Source organism: Pristiophorus japonicus, chromosome 13, assembly GCF_044704955.1.
Source record: "Pristiophorus japonicus isolate sPriJap1 chromosome 13, sPriJap1.hap1, whole genome shotgun sequence".
In the NCBI taxonomy this organism is placed as follows: Eukaryota; Metazoa; Chordata; class Chondrichthyes; family Pristiophoridae; genus Pristiophorus; species Pristiophorus japonicus.
Window position 1 is genome coordinate 29,774,111 of NC_091989.1, and position 27,822 is coordinate 29,801,932.

General features: G+C 49.3%; 2 protein-coding genes across 2 annotated transcripts in view; one reads left to right on the plus strand and one right to left on the minus strand.

Annotated features, from left to right (window-relative positions):
• lmf2a (lipase maturation factor 2a) overlaps window positions 1–7,282 on the plus strand; it is a 15,173-nt gene extending 7,891 nt beyond the window's left edge. The window contains exons 2-5 of the mRNA XM_070896737.1: window positions 319–487; window positions 715–826; window positions 3,410–3,515; window positions 5,702–7,282. Coding sequence (XP_070752838.1) covers window positions 319–487; window positions 715–826; window positions 3,410–3,515; window positions 5,702–6,034 — 720 coding nt within the window. The 3' untranslated portion in view covers window positions 6,035–7,282. The remainder of the gene's footprint in view (window positions 1–318; window positions 488–714; window positions 827–3,409; window positions 3,516–5,701) is intronic.
• A 3,076-nt stretch (window positions 7,283–10,358) lies between these two features.
• The window catches only part of miox (myo-inositol oxygenase), a 42,914-nt gene continuing 25,450 nt past the window's right edge, over window positions 10,359–27,822 (minus strand). Inside the window, exons 6-9 of the mRNA XM_070896613.1 lie at window positions 24,413–24,480; window positions 12,741–12,790; window positions 12,073–12,185; window positions 10,359–10,538 (exon numbers count right to left, since the gene is read on the minus strand). Coding sequence (XP_070752714.1) covers window positions 10,430–10,538; window positions 12,073–12,185; window positions 12,741–12,790; window positions 24,413–24,480 — 340 coding nt within the window. The 3' untranslated portion in view covers window positions 10,359–10,429. The remainder of the gene's footprint in view (window positions 10,539–12,072; window positions 12,186–12,740; window positions 12,791–24,412; window positions 24,481–27,822) is intronic.

Below are 27,822 nucleotides of genomic sequence, written 5' to 3' on the forward strand. Positions count from 1 at the left end.
GATCAAGCTTTTGATGAACTGTGCTAATTTCTTCTCAGTGTCACATTGTTATCGCATAATACTCCTGTGAAGCGCCCTGGGACATTTCACTACGTTAAAGGTGCTATATAAATACAAGTTGTTGTTAGTGGATGCAGCCTTTCCCACTCTCCCAAGCCTCAACCTGTGAGAGGGCACTGTTTTCCCCCCCCCCCCCCCCCCACAATCCGCACCCTGAGTGTGGAGCATGGCCCATCCCCCCAATCCTCGCCCTGTGAGTGGGATTCAGGCACTATACTCTCGTGTCTGATCTCATAATCTGGGTCTTTTTCTTCTCAGGAGATTGAATTCATGTACAAGCCGGGGAACCTCAGCGCGGCCCCGCCTCTGGTGGCCCCACACCAGCCCAGGCTCGATTGGCAGATGTGGTTTGTGGCTCTCGGTGACCACAGGAACAGCCCCTGGTTCACCAGCTTCATCTATCGGCTTCTCCAGGGAAAGACAGACGGTGAGTGCACCTCACACCCTTACATTACACTGGTTACAGTATCGCACTTGCATTGGTTACAGTATCGCACTTGCATTGGTTACAGTATCGCACTTGCATTGGTTACAGTATCTCACTGTTACACTGGTTACAGTATCTCACTGTTACACTGGTTACAGTATCTCACTGTTACACTGCACAAACCCAGCCTGTCGCCTCCTTCATTTGCTCATTTGATTCTATTTCAGTCATACGCCTAGTGCAAGTGGATGAGACCAAATACGCCTTCAGCACCAAACCCCCCACTTACATCCGAGCCCAGCTCTATAAGTACTGGTATACCATACACAGCACTGACAGGTGAGTGACTGGGATAGTGCAGCATACAGTCCCTGAGCGAGGGGGCATGGTCTCGGGGGGGGCAAGGGTGTGGGTTGCGAGGTGAGGGGGCGGCGTGGGGTCAGAGAGTGGGGGGTGGGTGCAGAGATTGTGAGGGTACAGTGTTGGAGGTTGGGGGGGGGGGGGGCAGAGGGATTTGCAGGAACAGGTTCACAGGACATTAAAAGCAGCTCCTCTGGGTGTAAAGCAAAACGCTAATAGGATACTAGATTTTATCACGAGGTAAAGAATATAAAAGCCAGAGGTAATGATTGGAATTCTGCAATTGGACGGTGCAGAATTGGGCTCCATGTTATAGGAAGGATATTGAGAGAGGGTGCAGCACAGATTCTGCCTGGTATGAGGAAATACTAACACAAAGAAAGACTTAGATTTTTTCTCATGACGATACAAATTGCAGGTCGATGTGAGGGAGTGTTGAAAATGATGACAGGATGGGTCAGGGTGGATTGCAGCAGACTCTTTCCAGTGATTGAGGAGCCAGTAAATGTCAGAGCTATAGAACAGAGGGCAGGAGAAAAGTCTTCACACAGAGGCTGTGGATTCACTGCCAGGGTTAGAGGCTGAGGCAGAAACCCTCAACATTCCAGTTTGGGTTGGATGGGTGGATGAAAGTATGCAGGAACACGGTGAGTAAACATATCTGGGATCGTTGGCTCACGGGGCAGGTACAGGCCAACACCGATTGGTTGGGATGGATGGCCTGTTTCCGTGCTGTAATTTCTATGCATCTCATTCTTAACATGCCCACACCCGTTGCCCTCCATCTCCCTCTCCCTCTCCCTCGCAATCCCTCTCACTTCCCCTCCCCCCCTGCTCTCACTCACCCATCTCTCGCTCTCACCCTCCCAATCCCTCTCTCTTCTTCCCCCCCCCTCTCTCTTCTCTCCCCCCCCCTCTCTTCTTCCCCCCCCCTCTCTCTTGCCCCCCTCTCTCTCTTCCCCCCCTCTCTCTCTCCCCCCCCTCTCTCTCTTCCCCCCCCCTCTCTCTCTTCCCCCCCCCCTCTCTCTCTCCCCCCCCCTCTCTCTCTTCCCCCCCCCTCTCTCTCTCTTCCCCCCCCCCTCTCTCTCTTCCCCCCCCCTCTCTCTCTTCCCCCCCCCCTCTCTCTCTTCCCCCCCCCCTCTCTCTCTTCCCCCCCCTCTCTCTTTCCCCCCCCTCTCTCTTCCCCCCCTCTCTCTCTCCCCCCCCCTCTCTCTCTTCCCCCCCTCTCTCTCTTCCCTCCCCCTCTCTCTCTCCCCTCCCTCTCTCTCTTCTCCCCCCTCTCTCTCTTCCCCCCCCTCTCTCTCTTCCCCCCCCCTCTCTCTCTTCCCCCCCCCTCTCTCTCTTCCCCCCCCTCTCTCTCTTCCCCCCCCCCTCTCTCTTCCCCCCCCCCCCCCTCTCTCTTCCCCCCCCCCCTCTCTCTCTTCCCCCCCTCTCTCTCTTCCCCCCCTCTCTCTCTTCCCCCCCCTCTCTCTCTTCCCCCCCTCTCTCTCTTCCCCCCCCTCTCTCTCTTCCCCCCCCCCTCTCTCTCTTCCCCCCCCCTCTCTCTCTTTCTCCCCCCTCTCTCTCTTTCTCCCCCCCCTCTCTCTTTTCTCCCCCCCTCTCTCTCTTCTCCCCCCTCTCTCTCTTCTCCCCCTCTCTCTCTCTTCTCCCCCCTCTCTCTCTCTTCTCCCCCCCTCTCTCTCTCTTCTCCCCCCCTCTCTCTCTCTTCTCCCCCCTCTCTCTCTCTTCTCCCCCCCTCTCTCTCTCTTCTCCCCCCCTCTCTCTCTCTTCTCCCCCCTCTCTCTCTCTTCTCCCCCCTCTCTCTCTCTTCTCCCCCCTCTCTCTCTCTTCTCCCCCCTCTCTCTCTCTTCTCCCCCCTCTCTCTCTCTTCTCCCCCCCTCTCTCTCTCTTCTCCCCCTCTCTCTCTCTCTCTCTCTCCCCCCCTCTCTCTCTCTTCTCCCCCCCTCTCTCTCTCTTCTCCCCCCCTCTCTCTCTCTTCTCCCCCCCTCTCTCTCTCTTCTCCCCCCTCTCTCTCTCTTCTCCCCCCCTCTCTCTCTCTTCTCCCCCCCTCTCTCTCTCTTCTCCCCCCTCTCTCTCTCTTCTCCCCCCTCTCTCTCTCTTCTCCCCCCCTCTCTCTCTCTTCTCCCCCCTCTCTCTCTCTTCTCCCCCCCTCTCTCTCTCTTCTCCCCCCTCTCTCTCTCTTCTCCCCCCCTCTCTCTCTCTTCTCCCCCCCTCTCTCTCTCTTCTCCCCCCTCTCTCTCTTCTCCCCCCTCTCTCTCTCTTCTCCCCCCCTCTCTCTCTCTTCTCCCCCCCTCTCTCTCTCTTCTCCCCCCTCTCTCTCTCTTCTCCCCCCCTCTCTCTCTCTTCTCCCCCCCTCTCTCTCTCTTCTCCCCCCCTCTCTCTCTCTTCTCCCCCCCTCTCTCTCTCTTCCTCTCGCCCTACCCCTTTCCTCTTGCTCTTCCTCACTCCCTCTCAATCCCTCCCCCTCTCTCGCTCTCTTTCAACCTCTCTCTCAAACGCTCCCCCTCCCCCCCCCCCCCTCTCAATCCTTTCGCTCACTCTTCCCCCTCTCTCTCTCCACAGCGTGCTCAATGATTGGTGGACTCGGCAACATGTGAGAGAATTCTTCCCCTCGGTGGCTTTAGGAGATCCTAACTTGGAATCGCTGCTGCATGAATATGGCTTCAAGGTGAGAACTAAAGAGCCTGCCTGCCCCATCAAACTCTCCCAGGGCAGGGACAGCGCGGGTTAGATACAGAAAATACTGGAAATACTCAGTCAGGCAGCATCTGTGGTGAGAGAAACAGAGTTAATGTTACAGGTCGATGGCTTTTCATCTGAACTGGCGAAAGTTAGAGATATAACAGGTTTTAACCAAGTGTAGAGGCAGAGAAAGTGGTAGGGAGGAAGAACAAAAGGGAAGGTCTATGATAAGGTGACAGGCAGGAGAGATTAAATGACAAAGGGGATGATGGTGCAAAGCAAAAGGGGTGGTAATGGGACAAGTAAAGAAACAAAATAAAACAGAAAATGCAAGAAATACTCAACAGGTCAGGCAGCATCTGTGGAGAGAGAAACAGAGTTAATGTTTCAGGTCAATGGCCTTTCGTCCGTATTGAACGCTGAGTATTTACAGAATTTTTATTTCAGATTTCCAGCATCCCGCAGTATTTTGCTTTTGTAAAGAAACAAATAGGTCCAGAGGAGCTGTAAATGGCAACCACGTAACCATTACCAGCAAACTGGGAACAGTGGTTATGATCTGAAATTGTTGAACTCATTGTTAAGTCCGGAAGATTGTAAAGTGCCTAAGATGAGGTGTTGTTGCTCGAGCTTCTGTTCAGCAGCGGAACAGTGCAGGAGGCCGAGGACAGAATGGGAGTGGTCCGGAAAATTTAAGTGACAGGCGGCCGGAAGCTCGGGGTCACGCTTGTGGACTGAACGGAGGTGTTCAGCAAAGCGATCATCCAATTTGCGTTTGGTCTCCCCAGTGTAGAGGAGGCCACATCGTGAGCAGCGGATACGGTATACTAAATTGAAAGAAGTACAAGTAAATCGCTGCTTCACCTGGAAGGAGTGTTTGGGACCCTGGACAGTGGGAAGGGAGGAGGTAAAAGGGCGGGTGTTGCATCTCCTGCGCTAGCACGGGAAGGTGCTATGGGAATGGGAGGGATAGTATGAGTGATTGAAGAGTGGACCAAGGTGTTGCGGAGGGAATGGCCCATGGGAATGCTGAAGGGGGAGGGGAGGGAAAGATGTGTTTCATGGTGACATCGCTCTGGAGGTGGCAGAAATGGCGTTGAATGATCCGTTGAATATGAAGGCTGATGGGGTGGAAGGTGAGGACAAGGGGGGCCTATTCGAGGGAGGGAAATGGGACAGACACGGTCGAGGGCCCTGTTAACCGCGGTGGAGGGGAATCCTTGGTTGAGGAAAAACGAAGATATATCAGAAGCACTAGTATGGAAGGTAGCGTTGTCAGAACAGATGTAATGGAGACGGAGAAACTGGGAGAATGGAATAGAGTCCTTAACGGAAGCAGGCTGGGTGGGAGTGTAATCAAGAGAGCTGTGGGAGTCGGTGGGCTTATAGTAGATACTGGTCGACAGCCTGTCCCCAGAAATGGGGATAGAGAAGTCGAGGAAGGGACGTGTCGGAAATGGACCATGTGAAGGTGAGGGAGGAGTGGAAACTGGAAGCAAAGTTGATTACATTTTCCAGTTCAGGGTTAGAGCAGGACGTGGCAACGACACAGTCATCAACAACGTTCTCCCTGAGCCATTGCAGCTGTCTGCGGCCTTTCCAGTGTTAAATTTTGCACATGCACGAAAAAGAATTTAGGGGGAACATTGGTCATCAATACACCGGAGTGAGGGAGGGAATCTGAGTAGGATGGAACAAAGAATCTTCCACATATCCCATGAAACGACACGCATAGCCAGGACCATGTGTTGCCACAGCAACACCTTTTATTTGGAGGAAGTGAGTGGAGTGAAAGGAGACGTTGTTCAATGTAAAGTCAAATTCAACCAGGCAAAGGAGAGTGGTGGTGGATGGGGATTGGTAGGTTCAAGGAAGAAGTGGAGGGCCCTGGTGGGGAATGGAGGAGGACTAAAGGGACTGGATGTCCATGGTGAAAAAGAAATGATTCGGGCCAGGAAACTGGAAACTGTTAAATAGTGGCGGGCAAATGAAGAGACTGGACAAGGGGAGAAAAAAAATAGAATAGAGACAGGAAGAAATAAGTTCTGTGGGGCAAGAACAGGCGGAAACGATGGGTCTACCAGGGCAGTCCTGTTTGTACTCTTCCATCCAACCCATGCGGTACCTGTCCCTTGCCCCACCTCCTGTCACTAATTATTGTTCCTCTCGCAGGACAAAGCCTCTCCGAAACGGGTGGTGAAGGATCTCTTGCCGTCCATCCTGCAAATGGCCCGTGAGCAGGTGGAGCCCTACTCTGGGGAGTGGGTGCTCTTGGGCATGTTCACTGCCTTACTGGTCGTCTCCCTGCTCAAAGCCCTGACGAGCTGCAAAGCCAAGGGGAGCCGATTGAAGCCGAGTGGGAGGAGAGCAGAGGGGAAGGATGCGAGTGGTGGTGGTGAGGAGGTGGATGCTGATGGGAGGAGGAAGGAATTGCGACGGTTGGAGGGCAAAGTGCGGCCTCCCGCTGAGGATCAGTCGCTGGAGAACGTTCGCAGAAGGAAGTAATCGCTACAGAGTCTCTCTCTTTTTTTAACTGATTTATATTTTTCTATTACATCTAAATCTCATTCACATTTCTGCTGCTCTTCATTTGGGAATGAGAGGTTCTGTTGCCACACCTGCCAAGTGACAGGCATGATCCCATCTGATCCCAGGGTGCCGTTTACCTGGGGCCTAACCCTGGGAGGCAGAAGCAGACTGGTTATTTTTTAAAAAACCTTTCCTAAATCTCGGCTGAGCCTTCTGTGCTCCAGTGGGAACAATCCCAGTATCTCAAGTTTCTCCTCAAAACTCTAGTTTCCATCCCTGGAATCCTCCTGGCGAATCTACACTGCACATGCTCTGTGGCTTTCTATAATGGAGATCCAAAACTGCACATCGCCTCTAACTGTGGGCTAACCAATGCTTTGTATAACTTTATCACCCCTTTACGGCCCCATTTATGAACACTAAGTGGTGTATTTAATGGACGGGTTTAACTTGTTGCCCAGTAGATGTCACTAGCATGGTCTACAGATCCAGGCATACCTTGTGTTATTGGGGTCTGAGTGCCCAAGTTTCACTAACAATCGGCAGCTGGTCAGATAATAAATGTGAATGATGGTTCAGTAATTCTGGAGTCAGGAACTTGTTCAACGCTTTGGGTTGGTGAGCGAGTTGCTTTTTGTATATTGAGGGGGTCAGAGGGTCTCTCTGTCCCTTACCACCTGTGGTTACAATCCTTCCACTGACCAGCATCGTACTGTTGACTCCCGAGCTTTATTTTCCAGTGTCCTGTTGTTGTCCCTCTCTGCCCGGCCCCTGTTCATTCAGTGAGTGACCAATGTCTGCTCCAGCGTGAGATCAGACTCTGGTGTCCAAATGTCCAGGGGCCTGGTCCCGTGGTCCGTGTTGACAGCCTGACGAGGGAAGGTGCTGCAGTGCCGCTGCTCTGCCGCTAGGTGTCAGTAACTCACCGGGAAATCCAACCGATTCCATCGTGTCCCAGTCACAGATTCTGGCTCAAATCTGACTGGACTTGCAAGTTTCTCCCTTCTCATTCAACCCGTGTTTCAGCCTGCTCCCCCTCCGAGTCAGTCCGTTGCAGTTTTTGGTGCTGTTTCCTGGTGAGAGACTGTACACTGTCCTGTGTGCAGTTTTAATCTGTAAACCGATTTAATCTGTAAACTGTGCGTGATGCTCAGTGTTAAAAGAGGAATTCTCGGAATTCTCAAAATTCTCACTCCTGCAATAAAGTTTCCCTGCTGTAAACTATTCCAGTGGTGTTGGAACTCTCTGGATTTTGGTTTTGCACAATTTATATGACATTTTCTTCAAATGCAGAGTCTCAATGGGAGCAATTATGGGATGTTTGCAATCCCAGCGTGTGTCAATACTAGAAACTCAGGCCGGGTGAGAGAATGTCTGAGACCTGTATCAGAGAAATGTACAGAATCTCCGCATCAACATTTCAATTTTAAACTTCTCATTTCCTCACACACGCTTTCTAACCCCTCGTTTGTGAGCTGATACCATATTGTACATACACCATACAGAGAGTCCCCCGCTTCTCCATCATGCAGTGCCTACTGGGAAAGGTAACATCGCTGGCATTCCCAGTGGTGAATGAATGAATGGTGCAGCACCTTGTATCCTTGAGCTCCTCATAATTGCTGAACACAGTAAAAACAACTCAGTGCCCTGAAAGGGGCAACTACAAATGCCCCTGGCTTCAGTGCTGTACTGTTTGCTGGTTGGTTGTTGGATAGCACTACGCTTGTTGACATAGTAACAACTGGGCTGGGGTGAAGGGAGAACTCATTTGCCCCGGCCCGCCTACTCTGGTCCATCCCCCTGCCCACCTGCTCTGGATTACTCTGACCCCGCCCCCACTTGCTCTGGATTACTGTTTCCCCCCCCCACCCCCACTACTTGCTCTGGATTACTCTGTTCCCTTTCCCGCCTGCTCTCGATTTCTTTGCTCTAAAGCTTGTTCCCATCTTTGGCATCTCGCCCTCGCTGATGCTCCTGAATCCACTGAGATACCAGGAGTCCCAGCCCCTATCGGGTAGTTGTTTCTGCCTCAAGTCGTTCTGATGAGTTTGTGTTCCTGTGAACCCAGGAAAGACCTCAAGCAGACTTTCCCAAAGCAGTCCCATACCCGGCTGTACCTCAATGTCTGGACATTTGGTGCAGTGACGGCAGCTCGTGTGAAGGAGCAGCTTGCTGTGTTTGTTCAAGGCTGTAGTATTTGTGTGACGTGCAGAGGAGTGCGCTACCCCGCTGTAACCACTATAAGATTTTAAAACAATAATCAAAATATTTCACAATAACTAACATGAAATATGTTTTTACTTCAAGATCTCTACCTTTTCCAAAAGCTTGTGCTCAGATTTGATAGCAAGCAGAGGGAGGGGGCAGTCTGTGGGCAGAGGGAGGGGGTAGTCTGTGGGCAGAGGGAGGGGGCAGTCGGTGAGCAGGGAAGGGGTAGTAAGCAGTGGTATGTGGAAAGGTACTGAGCTGCTGTCTCTGGATGTGAGACGCCCCTGGTCATCACAGGCAGTCCCTCGAAATTGAGGAAGACTTGCTTCCACTCTAAAAGTAAGTTCTCAGGTGTCTGTACAGTCCAATATGGGAATTACAGTGTCTGTCACAGGTGGGACAGACAGTGGTTGAAGGAAAGGGTGGGTGGGGAGTTTGGTTCTCCGCACACTGCTTCCACTGCCTGCGCTTGGTTTCTGCATGCTCTCGGTGATGAGACTCGAGGTGCTCAGCACCCTCCCGGATGCTCTTCCTCCACTTAGGGCGGTCTTTGGCCAGGGATTCCGAGTTGTCGGTGGGGATGTTGCACTTTTTCAAGGAGGCTTTGAGGGTGTTACTTGAAGCGTTTCCTCTGCCCACCTGGGGCTCGCTTGCCGTGTCACGAGCTCTAAGTAGAGCACTTGCTTTGGGAGTCTTGTATCGGGCATGCGGACAATGTGGCCCGTCCAGCGGAGCTGATCGAGCGTGATCAGTGCTTTGATGCTGGGGATGTTGGCCAGAGCGAGAACACTGACGTTGGTGCGCCTATCCTGCCAATGGATTTGCAGGATCTTGGGGACGCAGCGTTGGTGATATTTCTCCAGCGATTTGAGGTGCCTGCTGTACAACAGCAGTAGAAGGCGCTACACGCTGGATCACCGATGCACAGAACGAGATAAAAACGAGGAGATCGGGAAATATCTGGAGCAGGGAGTTGCGCGAGATTGGAACGTGAGTCTGACCCACAGAAGTCCTACTCTAACTGACCCACCCAGTGGATCCTGACCCCGTAGCTGTTTGCAGTCCAGGGCTGTTACATCATAGAAGTTTACAGCAAGGCGGAAAGCCATTTTGTCCCATCATATCCGCGCCAGCTGACCAAGAACTATCCAGCCTAATCCCACTTTCCAGCTCTATGTCCGTAGCCCTGTAGGTTACGGCACTTTTTAAGTGCACATCCAAATATCATTTAAATGTGGTGAGGGTTCATGCCTCTGCCACCCTTTCAAGCAGTGAGTTCCAGATCCCCACCACCCTCTTGGTGAAGAAATTTCCCCTCATATCTCCTCTTAAACCCCCCCTCCCCCGCCCCAATTACTTTAAATCTCTGCCAAGGGAAACGGATCCTTTCTATCCAGGCCCCTCATAATTTTATCAATCAGGTTTCCCTTCAGCCTCCTCTGTTCCAAAGAAAACAGACCTAGCATTTCCAATTCTTCCCTCATAGCCAAAATTCTCCAGTCCAGGCAACATTCTTGTAAATCTCCTCTGCACCCTTTCCAGTGCAATCACATCTTTCCTGTAATGTGGTGACTAGAACTGCACACGGTACTCCAGCTGTGGCCTAACCAGTGTTTTATATAGTTCAAGCATAACCTCCCTGCTCTTGTATTCCATGCCTCGACTAATAAAGGTAAGTATTCCGTGTGCCTTCTTAATCACCTTATCTACCTAGCCTGCTATCTTCAAGGACCTGTGGACCTGCACTCCAAGGTCCACTACACTTTTCAGTGTTGTACCATTTAATGTGTATTCCATTGCCTTGTTAGATCTCCCCAAATGCATTACTTCACACTTCTCCAAATTAAATTCCATTTGCCACTCTTCTGCCCAACTGACCAGTACATTGATATCTTCCTGCAGTCCGCAGCTTTCTTCATTATCAACCACACAGCCTATTTTAGTGTCACCTGCAAACTTCTTAATCATATCCCCAACATTTATGTCCAAGTCATTGATATATACCATGAACAGTCATCTTGTCAATGTTTTATTGAGGGGAAGCGACTATTTCTTGGGAATGTCACCAGTTTTGAACGATTCCTAAAATGGTCCCAGTTCTGAAGGATGCTATTGGTCTGAGATTGAGGCGTTGAGTCAAGGTTGAATGTGCCCGGCTGGTTACCAGCGCAGTCTGCCTGGACAATACTTGTCAATCAGTCGTTGATAGTAGGGCTGTAGCTCCTTCACATCAGGCAAATCCTTGCACTTGGTGTACAGATCAAACTTGCTGCAGGCACAGAAGGGCTTTAGTTAGAGCAGCAGAAGGCATTGCAATATTGAGAATCTATCCCTTCAATTGGCAATCTACCCCAACACAGCCCCTCCCCACCCCAACACAGCCCCTCCCCACCCCAACACAGCCCCTCCCCACCCCAACACAGCCCCACCCCACCCCATCAAAACCCCTCTCTGCCCCACCACAGCCCCTCCCCGCCTCATCATAGCTCACACCCAAGACATTTACATACTCTCTAAACATCACTGACCCAGTGACACTCCCCTAGTGACCCCAGCACTACCCTAGTGACACTTCCCTAGTGACCCCAGTGACACTCCCCTAGCGACCCCAGCACTGACCCTAGTGACCCCAGTGACACTCCCCCAGTGACTCCAGCACTGACCCCAGTGACACTCCCCTAGCGACCCCAGCACTGACCCCAGTGACACTCCCCTAGTGACCCCAGCACTGACCTCAGTGACACTCCCCTAGTGATCTCAGTGACAATCCCCTAGAGACCCCAACACTGACCCCAGTGACACTCACCTAGTGACCCCAGTGATGCTCCCTTAGTGACCCCAGTACTGACCCCAGTGACACTCACCTAGTGACCCCAGCACTGACCCCAGTGACACTCACCTAGTGACCCCAACACTGACCCCAGTGACACTCCCCTAGTGACCCCAGCACTGACCCCAGTGACACTCACCTACTGACCCCAGCACTGACCCCAGTGACGCTCACCTAGTGACCCCAGTGACGCTCACCTAGTGACCCCAGCACTGACCCCAGTGACACTCACCTAGTAACCCCAGTGACGCTCCCTAGTGACCCCGGCACTGACCCCAGTGACACTCACCTAGTGACCCCAACACTGACCCCAGTGACACTCACCTAGTGACCCCAGTGACGCTCCCCTAGTGACCCCAGCACTGACCCCAGTGACGCTCCCCTAGTGACCCCAGCACTGACCCCAGTGACACTCACCTAGTGACCCCAACACTGACCCCAGTGACACTCACCTAGTGACCCCAGTGACGCTCCCCTAGTGACCCCAGCACTGACCCCAGTGACACTCACCTAGTGACCCCAGCACTGACCCCAGTGACACTCACCTAGTGACCCCAGCACTGACCCCAGTGACACTCACCTAGTGACCCCAGCACTGACCCCAGTGACACTCACCTACTGACCCCAGCACTGACCCCAGTGACACTCACCTAGTGACCCCAGCAGTGACCCCAGTGACCCCAGCACTGACCCCAGTGACACTCCCCTAGTGACCTCAGTGACACTCCCCTAGTGACCCAGCACTGACCCCAGTGACACTCCCCTAGTGACCCCAGTGACACTCTCATAGTGACCCCTTGCCATATTTAGTTTAGCTGATTTTCAATCCATCTCCAATGGCTCCTCTGTTCCCCGTACTACCAGGAGCATTAATTGTTTGTTAGGCACAGGATCGAAAGTCTTGCTGAAATTTCAAAAGATCAAATCCACAGAATATCAATTAGAACAGTTCTAGCCATTTTAATGGACTCACTTGAATTCTTTAACCCACTGCAACATCTGCAGGTCTTTGCTGTTACAGAGATTCATGTAATCTCCCTCAGTGTGCCAGGGGTAGAACGAATGAAAGCGGATCATGTACAGTGCCTGCATCCAACACACAGAGACATGCACACAAACAGACAGACGAGACATGCACACACAGATCAGCGAAGACCGATACACACAGACATACAAGGACACAAAGACAAGAGACAAAGCACATTGATTTATTAGAAACTAAACTATACAGTCCTTCTAACATTGCAGCACTCCCACAGTACTACTTCTCAGACAGTGCAGAGCACTCTCAGTGCTGCACCTCTGACAGTGCAGAGCACCCTCAGTACTGCTTCTCTGACAGCGCAGAGCACCCTCAGTACTGACCCTCCGACAGTGCAGCATTCCCTCAGTACTGACCCTCCGACAGTGCAGCGCTCCCTCACTATTGACCTGGCGTATTGGCCTGGATTATGTATTCAAGTCCTTGGAGTGAGACTTGAACCCACGACCTCTGACTGTGAGGCGAACATGCTACCACTGAACCACGGCTGACCCAGCATTTTCACTGCCCATTTTGCAGTTCACATAGAGCGACGATTATCTGACTCATTGAGCCAGACTCCAGCTTGGAGGAGAAATACAATAATCATTCAAACTTACCTCTTCAGGAAGTTTGCACTCATTGGTTTTCAGCACATTATACAGATATCCTACAATAGAAAGGTCAGAATTAAATCTCAGTAAGCAGCCCCAGAGCAGGGGTCACTATTGCACTTTCTTTCCACTTTCTCTTTCCCGCTGACACTGTCCTGCAATACATTAATCAAGCAAGCTGTGATGGTAAGTGCGACCCAGCTGTCCCACTGTGAGAGGCTTCACAGCCAAACACAACTTCCCCCTTATAATTTTCCTTCAATATTTATCTTTTTTTTAATTCATTCAAATGATTGTGGGTGTCGCCGGCAAGGCCAGCTTTTATTGCCAATCCTAGTTGCCCTTGTGAAGGTGGGGGTGTGCCGTCTTCTTGAACTGCTGCAGTCCATTTGGTGAAGGTATTCCCACAGTACTGTTAGGGAGGGAGTTCCAGGATTTTGATCCAGCGACAATGAAGCAATATATTTCCAAGTTAGGATGGTGTGTTACTTGGAGGGGAACTTGCATGTGATGGTGCTCACATGTACCTACTGCCCTTGTCCCTCTAGGCGGTAGAGATCGGGGGTTTGGGAGATGCTGTCGAAGATGCCTTCCCAAGTTGCCGCAGTGCGTCTTGTAGATGGTATACGCTGCAGCCAGGTGTGCCGGTGGTGGAAGGAGTGAACGTTTACGGTGGTGGATGGGGTGCCAATCAAGCAAGCTGCTTTGTCCTGGATGGTGTCAAGCTTTGAGTGTTGTTGGAGCTGCACTCATCCAGGCAAGTGGAGACTATTCCGTCCCTTTGACAATCAACGGCATTACCATTGCCGAATCCCCCACCATCAACATCATGGGGATCAACATTGACCAGAAACTTAACTGGACCAGCCACATAAATACTGTGGCTACAAGAGCAGGTCAGACGCTGGGTATTCTGCAGTGAGTGTCTCACCTCGTGACTCCCCATAGCCTTACCACCATCTACAAGGCACAAGTCAGGAGTGAGACGGAATACTCTTAACTTGTCTGGATGAGTGCAGATCCAACAACACTCAAAGCTTGACACCATCCAGGACAAAGCAGCCCGCTTGATTGGCACCCCATCCACCACCTTAAACATTCACTCTGTCCACACTGGCGCACCATGGCAATGAGGTTAGAGATTCTGGTGATATACAATTCTGCTGCTGCTAAGGCCCACAGTGCTTCATGGATGCTTTGAGCTGCTAGATCTATCCCAATTATCACGGTGGTAGTGCCATACAACACGTTGGAGGGTGTCCTCTATGAAGGCAGGACTTCATCTCCACAAGGACTAAGCGGTGGTCACTGCTACCAATGCTGTCATGGGCAGATGCATCTGCGACAGGTAGATTGGTGAGGACGAGGTCAAGTAGGTTTTCCCCTCTTGGTTCTCTCACCACCTGCTGCCGACCCAGTCTGGCAACTATGTCCTTCAGGACTCGGCCAGCTCAGTCAGTAGTGGTACTACCGAGCCACTCTTGGTGATCGACATTGAAGCCCCCACCCAGAGTACATTTTGTGTCCTTGCTTCCCTCAGTGCCTCTTCCAAGTGGTAGTTCAATGTGAGGAGTACTGATTCATCAGCTGAGGGAGGACGGTAGGTGGTAATCAGCAGGAGGTTTCCTTGCTCATGTATGCCATGAGACAGGACATCCCAGGGATAGTGATGGAGGAGTTTGGGATTTTGGCTGAAAGGTATGATTCTATGGGTATAACTTTATCAGGCTGATGCTTGACTAGTCTGTGGGACACTTCCCAATTTTGGCACAAGACCCCCGATGTTAGTGAGCAGGACATAGAAACATAGAAAATAGATGCAGGAGCAGGCCATTCAGCCCTTCTAGCCTGCACCGCCATTCAATGAGTTCATGGCTGAACATGAAACTTCAGTACCCCCTTCCTGCTTTCTCGCCATACCCCTTGATCCCCCGAGTAGTAAGGACTTCATCTAACTCCTTTTTGAATATATTTAGTGAATTGGCCTCAACTACTTTCTGTGGTAGAGAATTCCACAGGTTCACCACTCTGGGTGAAGAAGTTTCTCCTTATCTTGGTCCTAAATGGCTTACCCCTTATCCTTAGACTGTGACCCCTGGTTCTGGACTTCCCCAACATTGGGAACATTCTTCCTGCATCCAACCTGTACAAACCCGTCAAAATTTTAAACGTTTCTATGAGGTCCCCTCTCACTCTTCTGAACTCCAGTGAATACAAGCCCAGTTGATCCAGTCTTTCTTGATAGGTCAGTCCCACCATCCCGGGAATCAGTCTGGTGAATCTTCGCTGCACTCCCTCAATAGCAAGAACGTCCTTCCTCAAGTTAGGAGACCAAAATTGTACGCATTACTCCAGGTGTGGCCTCACCAAGGCCCTATACAACTGTAGCAACACCTCCCTGCCCCTGTACTCAAATCCCCTCGCTATGAAGGCCAACATGCCATTTGCTTTCTTAACCGCCTGCTGTACCTGCATGCCAACCTTCAATGACTGATGTACCATGACACCCAGGTCTCGCTGCACCTTCCCCCTTCCTAATCTGTCACCATTCAGATAATAGTCTGTCTCTCTGTTTTTACCACCAAAGTGGATAACCTCACATTTATCCACATTATACTTCATCTGCCACGCATTTGCCCACTCACCTAACCTATCCAAGTCACTCTGCAGCCTCATAGCATCCTCCTCGCAGCTCACACTGCCACCCAACTTAGTGTCATCCGCAAATTTGAAGATACTACATTTAATCCCCTCGTCTAAATCATTAATGTACAATGTAAACAGCTGGGGCCCCAGCACAGAACCTTGCGGTACCCCACTAGTCACTGCCTGCCATTCTGAAAAGTACCCATTTACTCCTACTCTTTGCTTCCTGTCTGACAACCAGTTCTCAATCCACGTCAGCACACTACCCCCAATCCCATGTGCTTTAACTTTGCACATTAATCTCCTGTGCGGGACCTTGTCGAAAGCCTTCTGAAAGTCCAAATATACCACATCAACTGGTTCTCCCTTGTCCACTTTACTGGAAACATCCTCAAAAAATTCCAGAAGATTTGTCAAGCATGATCTCCCTTTCACAAATCCATGCTGACTTGGACCTATCATGTCACCATTTTCCAAATGCGCTGCTATGACATCCTTAATAATTGATTCCATCATTTTACCCACTACTGAGGTCAGGCTGACCGGTCTATAATTCCCTGCTTTCTCTCTCCCTCCTTTTTTAAAAAGTGGGGTTACATTGGCTACCCTCCACTCGATAGGAACTGATCCAGAGTCAATGGAATGTTGGAAAATGACTGTCAATGCATCTGCTATTTCCAAGGCCACCTCCTTAAGTACTCTGGGATGCAGTCCATCAGGCCCTGGGGATTTATCGGCCTTCAATCCCATCAATTTCCCCAACACAATTTCCCGACTAATAAAGATTTCCCTCAGTTCCTCCTCCTTACTAGACCCTCTGACCCCTTTTATATCCGGAAGGTTGTTTGTGTCCTCCTTAGTGAATACTGAACCAAAGTACTTGTTCAATTGGTCTGCCATTTCTTTGTTCCCCGTTATGACTTCCCCTGATTCTGACTGCAGGGGACCTACGTTTGTCTTTACTAACCTTTTTCTCTTTACATACCTATAGAAACTTTTGCAATCCGCCTTAATGTTCCCTGCAAGCTTCTTCTCGTACTCCATTTTCCCTGCCCTAATCAAACCCTTTGTCCTCCTCTGCTGAGTTCTAAATTTCTCCCAGTCCCCAGGTTCGCTGCTATTTCTGGCCAATTTGTATGCCACTTCCTTGGCTTTAATACTATCCCTGATTTCCCTAGATAGCCACGGTTGAGCCACCTTCCCTTTTTTATTTTTACGCCAGACAGGAATGTACAAATGTTGTAATTCATCCATGCGGTCTCTAAATGTCTGCCATTGCCCATCCACAGTCAACCCCTTAAGTATCATTCACCAATCTATCTTAGCCAATTCACGCCTCATACCTTCAAAGTTACCCTTCTTTAAGTTCTGGACCATGGTCTCTGAATTAACTGTTTCATTCTCCATCCTAATGCAGAATTCCACCATATTATGGTCACTCTTCCCCAAGGGGCCTCGCACAATGAGATTGCTAATTAATCCTCTCTCATTACATAACACCCAGTCTAAGATGGCCTCCCCCCTAGTTGGTTCCTCGACATATTGGTCTAGAAAACCATCCCTTATGCACTCCAGGAAATCCAGGACTTTGCAGGGTTGACTGGGCTGGGTCAGTGCCTAGGGTGATCCCTCTGGTTTTATTCGTATTGCAGTTTTGATACAACTGAGTGGCTTGCTAGGCCATTTCAGAGGGCACATCAGAATCTATCACATTGCTGTGGATCTGGCATCATATACGGGTCAGACTGGGTAAGGACAGCAGATTTCTTTCCCTAAAGAATATTAATGAACCTGATGGAATTTTATGCCATTCCAGTAATTTCAGTCACCATTACTGATACTAGCTTTTTATTCCAGATTTATTTAATTAACTTAATTTAAATTCCCCAGCTGCCATGGTGGGATTTGATCTCGCTGCCATGGTGGGATTTGATCTCACATCCTCAGATCAGTAGTCCAAGCCTCTGGATTATGAGTCCAGTAATATAGGGCACAAATTTGGCGCACCGCTGACATTTTACCTCAGAAGCAGCGCTAAAATAAATCCATGCGATCATGGCTGATTCTCGGGCCATCTGTGGAGCTGGCATGGCACAGAAGAAAGAGAGGGGGGCGGAGCTAGGTCCTGCTAGGCCATTTCAGAGGGCACATAAGAATCTATCACATTGCTGTGGATCTGGCATCATATACGGGTCAGACTGGGTAAGGACGGCAGATTTCTTTCCCTAAAGAATATTAATGAACCTGATGGAATTTTATGCTGAAAACAGTGCCGGGACCTCTGCACATGCGCGCTAGAGTCCGCGCGCATGTGCAGTAGCTCCTGGCAGGCCGTTTCGGCAAACGCGTGCTGCAGGCTGTGTGGGAGGGGCCAAAGCACGCCGTCACTAGCCCTGGCCGAATGGGCTCCCTCATTGGCGGCCTGCTGCGTTCCTTAAGGTAGGACTTCTATTTTTTATTATTTATTGATTGATTTTGGTGCTTTAGATGCAGGGTTCCTTCTATTTTATTTGTTAATTAATTGCTTATGACTTTTTGTGCTTTGTTTGGTGCTTAGTGGTGCTTTAAATGTAGTTACTTGCACCAATTCCTTAACTGTAAGTAAAGTCTTTCTGTGCGGACAAAAGTGGACACATACGCTGCCCTAAGTTAATTTAGTACAACTTTTTTCTGACCAAATTGGCGTAAATGGTGTAAGTGGCTGAAAAAAAACCTATCCTAACAAAAACCGAACTAACTCACTTACACTGCCGCAAATTAAATGGCCATCTTTGCAACTAAAAAGATACACCAGAAAAATCAAGTTACACCAAAAAAAACGGTGCAACTCATGGGAAATTTGGGCCCATAATCTCTATGCCACAGTACCCCGTATCTGTTCTGTGTTGCACCCTCACAAATAGGATCTGTCCCAAATTCACCTCAGTTTGGATCCCTACACCAGTTGATAGTCCCAGATGTTAAAGGTTACCTTCTGATGCACTCCAGATGGTTTATAGAATTTACAGCACAGAAAGCTGCCATTCGGCCCATCATGCGTGTGCTGATCCTAGCTCTCCAAATTTCATTTCCCCGCCCCATCCCCACATCTGTTCATATTCTTCCTTTTGAAATCCTACTCCAATTCCCCTTTAAGTGATGTCAGTCTCTCCCTCAACAGCCGCTTGTATATAAATCATTCTGTGTAATAACCCTTCTGTGTGAAAACCTTTCTAACTTCATTCTCCCAGTGATAATCCTCAATCTGTGCCCCTAGTTACTGATTCACTGCCAACAACAACTTGTATTTATATAGCACCTTTAACGTAGTAAAACTTCCCACGGCACTTCACAGGAGTGTTATAAGACAAAACAATAAATTTGACAGTGAGCCACATAAGAAGAAAAGTATGACACATGACCAAAAGCTTGGTCAAAGAGGTAGGTTTTAAGGAGCGTCTTAAAGGAAGAAAGAGATGCAGAGAGGTTTAGGGAGGGAGTTCCAGAGCTTAGGGCCCAAGCAGCTGAAGGCCCGGCCACCAATGGTTGAGCGAGTAAAATCAGGGATGCTCAAAAGGGTAGAATTTGAGGAGCGCAGCTATCTCAGGGGTTGGGGTTGGGGGAGGGGGGCGGGTGGCGATTGTGAGGCTGAAGGAAATTACAGAGATAGGGAGGGGCAAGGTCATGGAGGGATTTGTAAACAAGGATGAGAATTTTGAAATCGAGGCATTGCTTAACCAGGAGCCATTGTAGGTCAGCGAGCTAGGGATGATGGGTGAACGGGACTTGGTACGAGTTAGGACACAGGCTGCTGAGTTTTGGATGACCTCAAGTTTACGTAGTGTAAGAAAGACTGGTATTAGAGATTCATATATATATTCAATTTGTAGTCAATGACAAACTAATCTTACCCATGATTCTCTGCGGGCATGGGAATGCTAGAGACTGCTCAAATGCAAAAAGCAGTTTTGACTCGGCTCAGATAACAAGCAGCCACCGACTGCTAGTGAAGGTCAAATTATTAAATAACATGCAGAGTAGAAATTAGAGTTAATTTAACAAAAATAATTACTAAGATATTTGAACTATAGTTAGTATAAAAGAAACATAAAATAAGACAGATCATTGGAGTTAAGGTACCCATCAAAGACTAGAGAGACAGTTTGAAATGGCCCTTGGTACCAGACCGGGTATTGCATGTTAGGAGTAAAAGAGATAAGGCGAATTCCAGTGAGGTAAAATAATGTTTAATATGGACAAAGTAGGGTTGATAGAATATTACCGGAGGCAGGAGTGGCCAAGTTACGACCTCGGGTCTGAGTGACAAAGATATTTTGACCACCAGAACCAATTTTTAAAAAGGTAATTTTGTTAAAGACATATATGGACACTGGCCAAATGGACCTTTGATAAGAAATTGGTTAAAACAGCGATACTCAAAGAATACCTTCACACAGAAACTGCTGGAGTAGCAACAAACAGATTGAAGACGACATTGACTATGTCTGGAAGTTCCAGAGAGGAAGGCCTGTGAGCTTTCGTTCAGATATTGCCTTTTGTTAAGTGTACTACTGCTGTAAGCTTAATAAATCTTGAAACATCGCACAAAACATACTGACTGCTACCTATTGGTGTCTTGTCCAAGAACCCTTAAAAAGTTCTATAGACTGGCGACCCAGATGGGACTAAGACAAAATGGTTAGTATTGTGTAATCGATCAGACTTTGAGAATGGCCTCCTGATCAGTTGCCTCACTCGAGAAGGGATTAACCCAAGAGGAAATGGGGAGTACCGTGAATTGCGTGCTGATAGATTTGATGTTAGAGGTCTATTAAGAAAATGGCTGGTTAGAGTTTGGTTAACATGTACAAGAGTAAATTAGACAAAGGTACCCGTGGGGATGAAGTACAGGTATTATTGACAGAATATGGAATCAAAGGAGACCGAGTCCCCTTTGAAGAAGTGGTAAACTTTATTCAGGAACATGTGAGTCTAAAAAAAGTTAAATGTGATGAGCACCGTAAGAAAGAAAGTAAAGAGATGACAAGAGGGGAGCAAACCTCTTCCGAGAAACATAAACAGTGGAAGATACCGAGGCAAAAAGATCAAAGAGAAACTTCAAGTTAAAACGGACACAAGCCTCAGCTTTCGTGCCGAGTGGGGGAAAAAAGTCATCACATTTAATGAGTGGGAGAAGCCTTAAAGTATGTTGTTTAAAAGTTTTCAGTTTGTGTGTTTATGTTGAAGTTTTCCTGACTGTAAATGTTTGGGGAGTTAAAGAATTTTTCATTTGTCTGAAAGCCTGTCTTTTAAAAGGAAAATGGTTGTCTGTATGTTTGTTTTAGCTCCGCTCACCATTTTGGGTAGAGCTGAAAGTTTTTTTTTAACCCTTTGTAAAGTTGTACTGGATCTGGAAAGTTTACGAAAGTATGAATGCAGGGGTGACGTCCAAAATCCGGAAACCTTGGGACCGAGGCCGTTCCAGATTCCGGGTATTTCCGGATTTTGGAACGTCTTTGCCTGGGCCGAGGCTAGGTGGGGTCGCGGGGGGGGCGGTCGTGCAGGGTTGGGCTGCCGAGGACTGGGGTGAGATCGGGCCGCCGAGGGCCAGGGAGAGGTCGGGCCACTGAGGTAAGAGGGGGAGGTGAAGTCGGGCTGCCGAGGGCCGGGGAGAGGTCGGGCCACTGAGGTAAGAGAGGGAGGCGAAGTCGGGCTGCCGAGGGCCGGGGAGAGGTCGGGCCACTGAGGTAAGAGGGGGAGGTGAAGTCGGGCCGGGGAGAGGTCGGACCACTGAGGTAAGGGGGGGAGGTGAAGTCGGGCCGGGGAGAGGTCGGACCACTGAGGTAAGAGGGGGAGGTGAAGTCGGGCCGGGGAGAGGTCGGACCACTGAGGTAAGGGGGGGAGGTGAAGTCGGGCCGGGGAGAGGTCGGACCACTGAGGTAAGGGGGGGAGGTGAAGTCGGGCCGGGGAGAGGTCGGACCACTGAGGTAAGGGGGGGAGGTGAAGTCGGGCCGGGGAGAGGTCGGACCACTGAGGTAAGGGGGGGAGGCGAAGTCGGGCTGCCGAGGGCCGGGGAGAGGTCGGGCCACTGAGGTAAGAGGGGGAGGTGAAGTCGGGCCGGGGAGAGGTCGGGCCACTGAGGTAAGGGGGGGAGGTGAAGTCGGGCCGGGGAGAGGTCGGGGAGAGGTCGGGCCACTGAGGTAAGAGGGGGAGGTGAAGTCGGGCCGGGGAGAGGTCGGGCCACTGAGGTAAGGGGGGGAGGTGAGGTCGGGCTGCCGAGGCGGGGGAGTCTGGATTTCGGAACATTTTCCAGTTTCCGGATGACCCCGCCACGGATCGGCCCGTTGTCTGGATTCCGGAACATTCTGAATTTTGGAGCTCTGGATTTCAGAAGCTCAGCCTGTACTTCGAGTGTTAGAATGTTCATTGTGTTCCTAGAATTGAATTACATTTTAAGTTAGAAACGCAGGTGCGGATTTATTTTGATGATGATTTATGGAGCTACGAAATGCATAAAAGACGGTTTGTTTAATAAAAGATGAAACTTTAGCCTTGAAGTCACAGTTGCCAGTACTTTGTTATAAATTGGATTACAGTAAACAAAATTGGATTACAGTAAACAAAATTGCAATAGTTTAAATTAAAAATGCGTGGTCTCGTTTTAAATCAATTCAAATCGTAACAAAGCACTGTCTTTTCAATTTGGTTATTGCAAGCCCGAGACGGCCACTTACTTGTCCAAAAAAACCTTAATCATTGATTAAATTGTATTGAAAGATACTAAATGCCTTTTTTTTTAAAAGCCTGCATAACTTTCGCAAAGCTACAAGCTAAGGGAAGTGTCCCTCTCTTTTTTTCCTTTGTGTAGAATGTGTGTAACGTTTGTTAAATACAAAAGCAAATGTTTCTCCAGCTATATTCAGTACTTTTACAATAATCTGGAAAGGCATGTGAATAAAGAATATGAAAAGTGACGTAACTTACTGTGCTATTTTGTTTTATTTTATCTGCTCTGCATTGTGTTTAGTTAATAAGATACTGGTCTGAATTATTAAGGTTAACCTATGAAAACCCGACTTTCATTGTGGCCACGGTGAAATTCTGGTTATTTCAAAGTGTGAATATCCCTAGTTCCGGACATGAGACTTTCACATTGAAGGAAAAAAAATGGAAGACACCTGTTGTTGATGATGATTTTTGCTGGGAAAAATAAAAACATTGGCAGTATTTGAATTGGAATTTTGAGATGTTTAAGATTTTGGTTGTATTGGAGGGTCTTGGCTTTGGAAACCTTTTTAAAATGGATGGTATTGGACAGTTTGGAAATAATGCTGGAAAGTTTAGAGGCAATCTAAAATGCCATATTCTCTGATGAGAGACAGTCGTGCTCGAGGTGGTGAGTTTGAGATAAGACATGGAAGTAGCCTTGTAAATGAATTGCGAGCACTTGTCTCTCTAATCGAGAGAGGAAGTTTTGAAGGTAAAAGACTTGAACTAAATATCGGGAAAGGTTTTTTACAAAAAGTTACGTGAAGTGATGTAATGACGTCAGACAATGTTTTGCTCCACCTGCAAAGAAGTTAACTCTTTCCGTTGACGTGTTTTATTAATTCAGCAAGGAAAGCCTTTTGAATTGCTGAATGAAATTTTAAAGATATTGGACATTATTAATTTACGTTTCTTAATTGTAAGTGAATGTTTTCCCACATGCCAAAAGGAAACTAAAATGTAATGGGTTATAAAGAATTTTTTTAAAGTGTTAATAATTTGGACCAAGTTAGAATGCTTGATCTATGTTTTCTATTGTTAATATTGTACTAGACAGTAAAGCGCCTCCAGGTATCATGAATGAGATATGAATGGTAATTAATGCGATGTGTAAAATTGACAGAGGAAGTGAATGAGGATATGAGATAGAAACAGGATAATTGACTTTTTCTAACATCCTCGTGAAAGTCAGCAAAGTGTGGCTAAGAATAGTAAACAGATTGCTTTGTCTTGGAGACATTTGTGTCCTTGCCTACGTACCTTTTAAGGATTGATAGCCTGGCCACTACCCAAGAAATTGGGAACATGCAGTGGAAGATAAGCAAAGATCTACAGACGACTACAATCTTTTGATAAGATCACCTGAAAGCCCAAAATGGCTTGTATCGGATAACATCAAGATACCAGTTTAAGAGTGTAGACGTGACTTGTAGTATATGAAGCAATTAGTACGCGGAAATGCATGGTGAATTTGTACTGAAGAACGGGTCTCAGGCATGTTCAGTTACTTGACAACAGCAAAGCATGAAATGATTAGTGTGGCTCAGGAGAGTGAGATAGCTTGATCAATTGCACAAAACATACTGACTGCTGTCTATTGATGGCTTGTCTAGGAACCCTTAAAAAGTTCTACAGTAGGGTAGAATGTGGGAGGCCAGCCAGGAGTGCGTTGGAGTAGTCAAGTCTAGAGGTAACAAAGGCATGGATGAAGGTTTCGGCAGCAGAAGAGCTGAGACAGGGGCGGAGACGGACAATGTTACAGAGATAGAAATAGGCGGTTATAGTTATGTGGCCGGAAGCACATTTCAAGGTCAAATATGACACCGAGGTTGTGAACAGTCTGGTTCAGCCTCAGACAGATGCCAGGGAGAGGGATGGATTTGGTGGCCAGGGAATGCAGTTTGTGGCGGGGACCAAAGACAATGACTTTGGTCTTCCCAATATTTAATTGGACAACATTTTTGCTCATCCAGTACTGGATGACCTGTGATGATCCTCCATCTCTGCCCCTAGTTACTGATTCACTGACTAGTGGCAACAAGCTTTCCGTCAAAAAACCCTCAAAAAACTTTTTATACTTTTGAAAATCAATCTATCTACTCCCCTCGATCAATGTATATTCTCTCCATAATCCATGTTTCTTCAACTCTATACTTGTGCCTCTATACCCTCTTAGATTTCACACAGATGTCCCCTTTTGCATTGACAGATTTCAGAGGGTACTGCAAGTGCTCAGTTCCCTTACAGATCTCCCACCATCAGTTGGACTCCCCATCATCACTTACTATCATGTCCCCACGACATCAGCACTTTGTCCAAGCCACAGTTAGGCTCGTACATCCCATACAGTGAGCTGCAGAATACAGAATCAAATCATTAGCAGTGCATTCTGCACCGAGACAGCACCGTCTGTGACCCTTCCACCCCCCCCCCCCCCACCGTCTGCGCCCCTTCCCTCCCCCCCCCCCCACCATCTGCGACTCTCCCCCCCCCCCCCCCACCACCATCTGCAACCCTTCCCCCACCGTCTGTGACCCTTCCACCCCCCCCCCACCACCGTCTGCGCCCCTTCCCTCCCCCCCCCCACCATCTGCGACTCTTCCCCCCCCCCCCCACCGTCTGCGCCCCTTCCCTCCCCCCCCCCCACCACCGTCTGCGCCCCTTCCCTCCCCCCCCCCACCATCTGCGACTCTCCCCCCCCCCCCCCCACCACCGTCTGCGACCCTTCCCCCACCGTCTGCGACCCTCCCCCCCCGCAACCCTTCTTTCCCCCCCCCCCCCACCACCGTCTGCAACCCTTCTCCCACCTCCCCACCACCGTCTGTGACCCTTCCACCCCCCCCCCCACCGTCTGCGCCCCTTCCCTCCCCCCCCCCCACCGTCTGCGCCCCTTCCCTCCCCCCCCCACCATCTGCGACTCTCCCCCCCCCCCCCCCACCGTCTGCGCCCCTTCCCTCCCCCCCCCCCACCACCGTCTGCGCCCCTTCCCTCCCCCCCCCCCCCCCCCACCGTCTGCGCCCCTTCCCTCCCCCCCCCCACCATCTGCGACTCTCCCCCCCTCCCCCACCGTCTGCGCCCCTTCCCTCCCCCCCCCCCACCACCGTCTGCGACCCTTCCCCCACCCCCCCACCGTCTGCGACCCTCCCCCCCGCAACTCTTCTTCCCCCCCCCCCACCACCGTCTGCAACCCTTCTCCCACCTCCCCACCACCGTCTGCAACCCTTCTCCCACCTCCCCACCACCGTCTGCAACTCTTCCCCCCCCCCCCCCCCCCACCACTGACTGCGACCCTCCCTATGGATAGAAATATGAAAAATATGTCACAAGTCATGATTCCTGTCGCTTTCCCATAGTAATCTCGGGATCTTGGAGCACAGTCCGTATGAAGTGACAGTCTTACACTTTCCATCTCTTTGTACGCAATAGTAATTCTCCCCCACCCTCTCCCCAGGGGAGTGTCTTCAGTCAATGCTCCATTCTTATTCATTTATTTAAAGATCACATGGATGAATTTCAACAATTGTACATCCCTGTCTGGTGTAAAAATAAAATGGGGAAGGTGGCTCAACCGTGGCTAACAAGGGAAATTAAGGATAGTGTTAAATCCAAGGAAGAGGCATATAAATTGGCCAGAAAAAGCAGCAAACCTGAGGACTGGGAGAATTTTGTAATACAGCAGAGAAGGACAAAGGGTTTAATTAGGAGGGGAAGCTTGCTAGGAACATAAAAACTGACTGCAAAAGCTTCTATAGATATGTGAAGAGAAAAAGATTAGTGAAACAAACGTAGGTCCCTTGCAGTTAGTTTCAGGTGAATTTATAATGGGGAACAAAGAAATGGCGGACCAATTGAACAAATACTTTGGTTCTGTTTTCACGAAGGAAGACACAAGTAACCTTCCAGAAATAATAGGGGACCGAGGGTCTAGTGAGAAGGGGGAACTGAAGGATATCCTTATAAAGCGGGAAATTGTGTTAGGGAAATTGATGGGATTGAAGGCCGATAAATCCCCAGGATCTGATAGTCTGCATCCCAGAGTAATTAAGGAAGTGGCCATAGAAATAGTGGATGCATTGGTGATCATTTTCCAACAGTCTATCGACTGTAGATGATAGAGAATTCAAACAGGCTGCATTTAGACAGGCTGTGAAAATTCACAGACAACAAGTCAGAGATGCTAAGTGAGTGGGAGCATGTTGCAAGAGCAACAATTCAACTTATCTAAAACCTGTATTAAGATCGAACAAAAGTACGGAACCTCCAAAGGACAATGGTCCTTGGACGAGATTAAAAGGGTCTGGGGAAAAACGACCCGTATGAAAAATAAAGAGCGAACTAGATGGTCCCCAGCGGTTATGGGCCAGATCCGAAAGCGGAATGAAATTATAATGCGTTCCCAACATGATCGAGAACTGACCAGTACAAAGGATCAATTGCAAGCTGTTTGTGCACAGCTGGGACAGAAAAAGCTTGAACTTGAAAAGCTGAGGCGTGAGTCCGGGGATCAGCAGAGGCCTATAAGGCCGCGAGAGGCAGCGGGAGTTCGTGGTCGCTGAGGCGTGAGTCCAGGGATCAGCAGAGGCCTATAAAAGACCGCGAGAGGCAGCGGGAGTTCGTGGTCACTGAGGCGTGAGTCCGGGGATCAGCAGAGGCCTATAAAAGGCCGCGAGAGGCAGCGGGAGTTCGTGGTCGCTGAGGCGTGAGTCCGGGGATCAGCAGAGGCCTATAAAAGGCGTACTTGTGCAGCTACAGGGAGAAGGCAAAAAAGTAGTAGAAAGAAACAAAGGTGACGTCACAGCCTAGGGGGTAAGTGATTGGCTGGTGATTGGTGAGTAGCTTTTCTTTTTTTTTATATCAGTCAATAACTTTTAACATTGTTGTTGCCAATTTAAGTGTATCTAAGGGTTAAGTCATGGCAGGAGAGCTCGGTCGGGTGTTATGCTCCTCCTGTACCATGTGGAAACTCAGGAACACTTCCGGTGTCCCTGACGACTACGTGTGCGGGAAGTGTATCCGCCTCCAGCTCCTGACGGACTGCGTTGCGGAATTGGAGCTGAGGGTGGATTCACTCTGGAGCATCCACGATGCTGAGAATGACGTGAGTAGCACGTGTAGCGAGTTGGTATTACCGCAGGAGAAGGGTCCACAGCCAGATAGGGAATGGAAGACCAGCAGGAAGAGTAGTGCAGGGGTCCCCTGTGGTCATCCCCCTGCAAAACAGATACACTGCTTTGAGTGCTGTTGGGGGGGATGACTCATCAGGGGAGGGCAGCAGCAGCCAAGTTCAAGGCACCGTGGCTGGCTCTGTTGCACAGGAGGGCAGGAAAAAGAGTGGGAGAGCAATAGTGATAGGGGATTCAATTGTGAGGGGAATAGATAGGCATTTCTGCGGCCGCAACCGAGACTCCAGGATGGTATGTTGCCTCCCTGGTGCAAGGGTCAAGGATGTCTCGGAGCGGGTGTAGGACATTCTAAAAAGTGAGGGAGAACAGCCAGTTGTCATGGTGCACATTGGTACCAACGACATAGGTTTAAAAAAAGGGATGAGGTCCTATGAAACGAATTTAAGGAGCTAGGAGCTAAATTTAAAAAGTAGGACATCAAAAGTAGTAATCTCGGGATTACTACCAGTGCCACATGCTACTCAGAGTAGGAATCGCAGGATAGCGCAGATGAATACGTGGCTTGAGCAGTG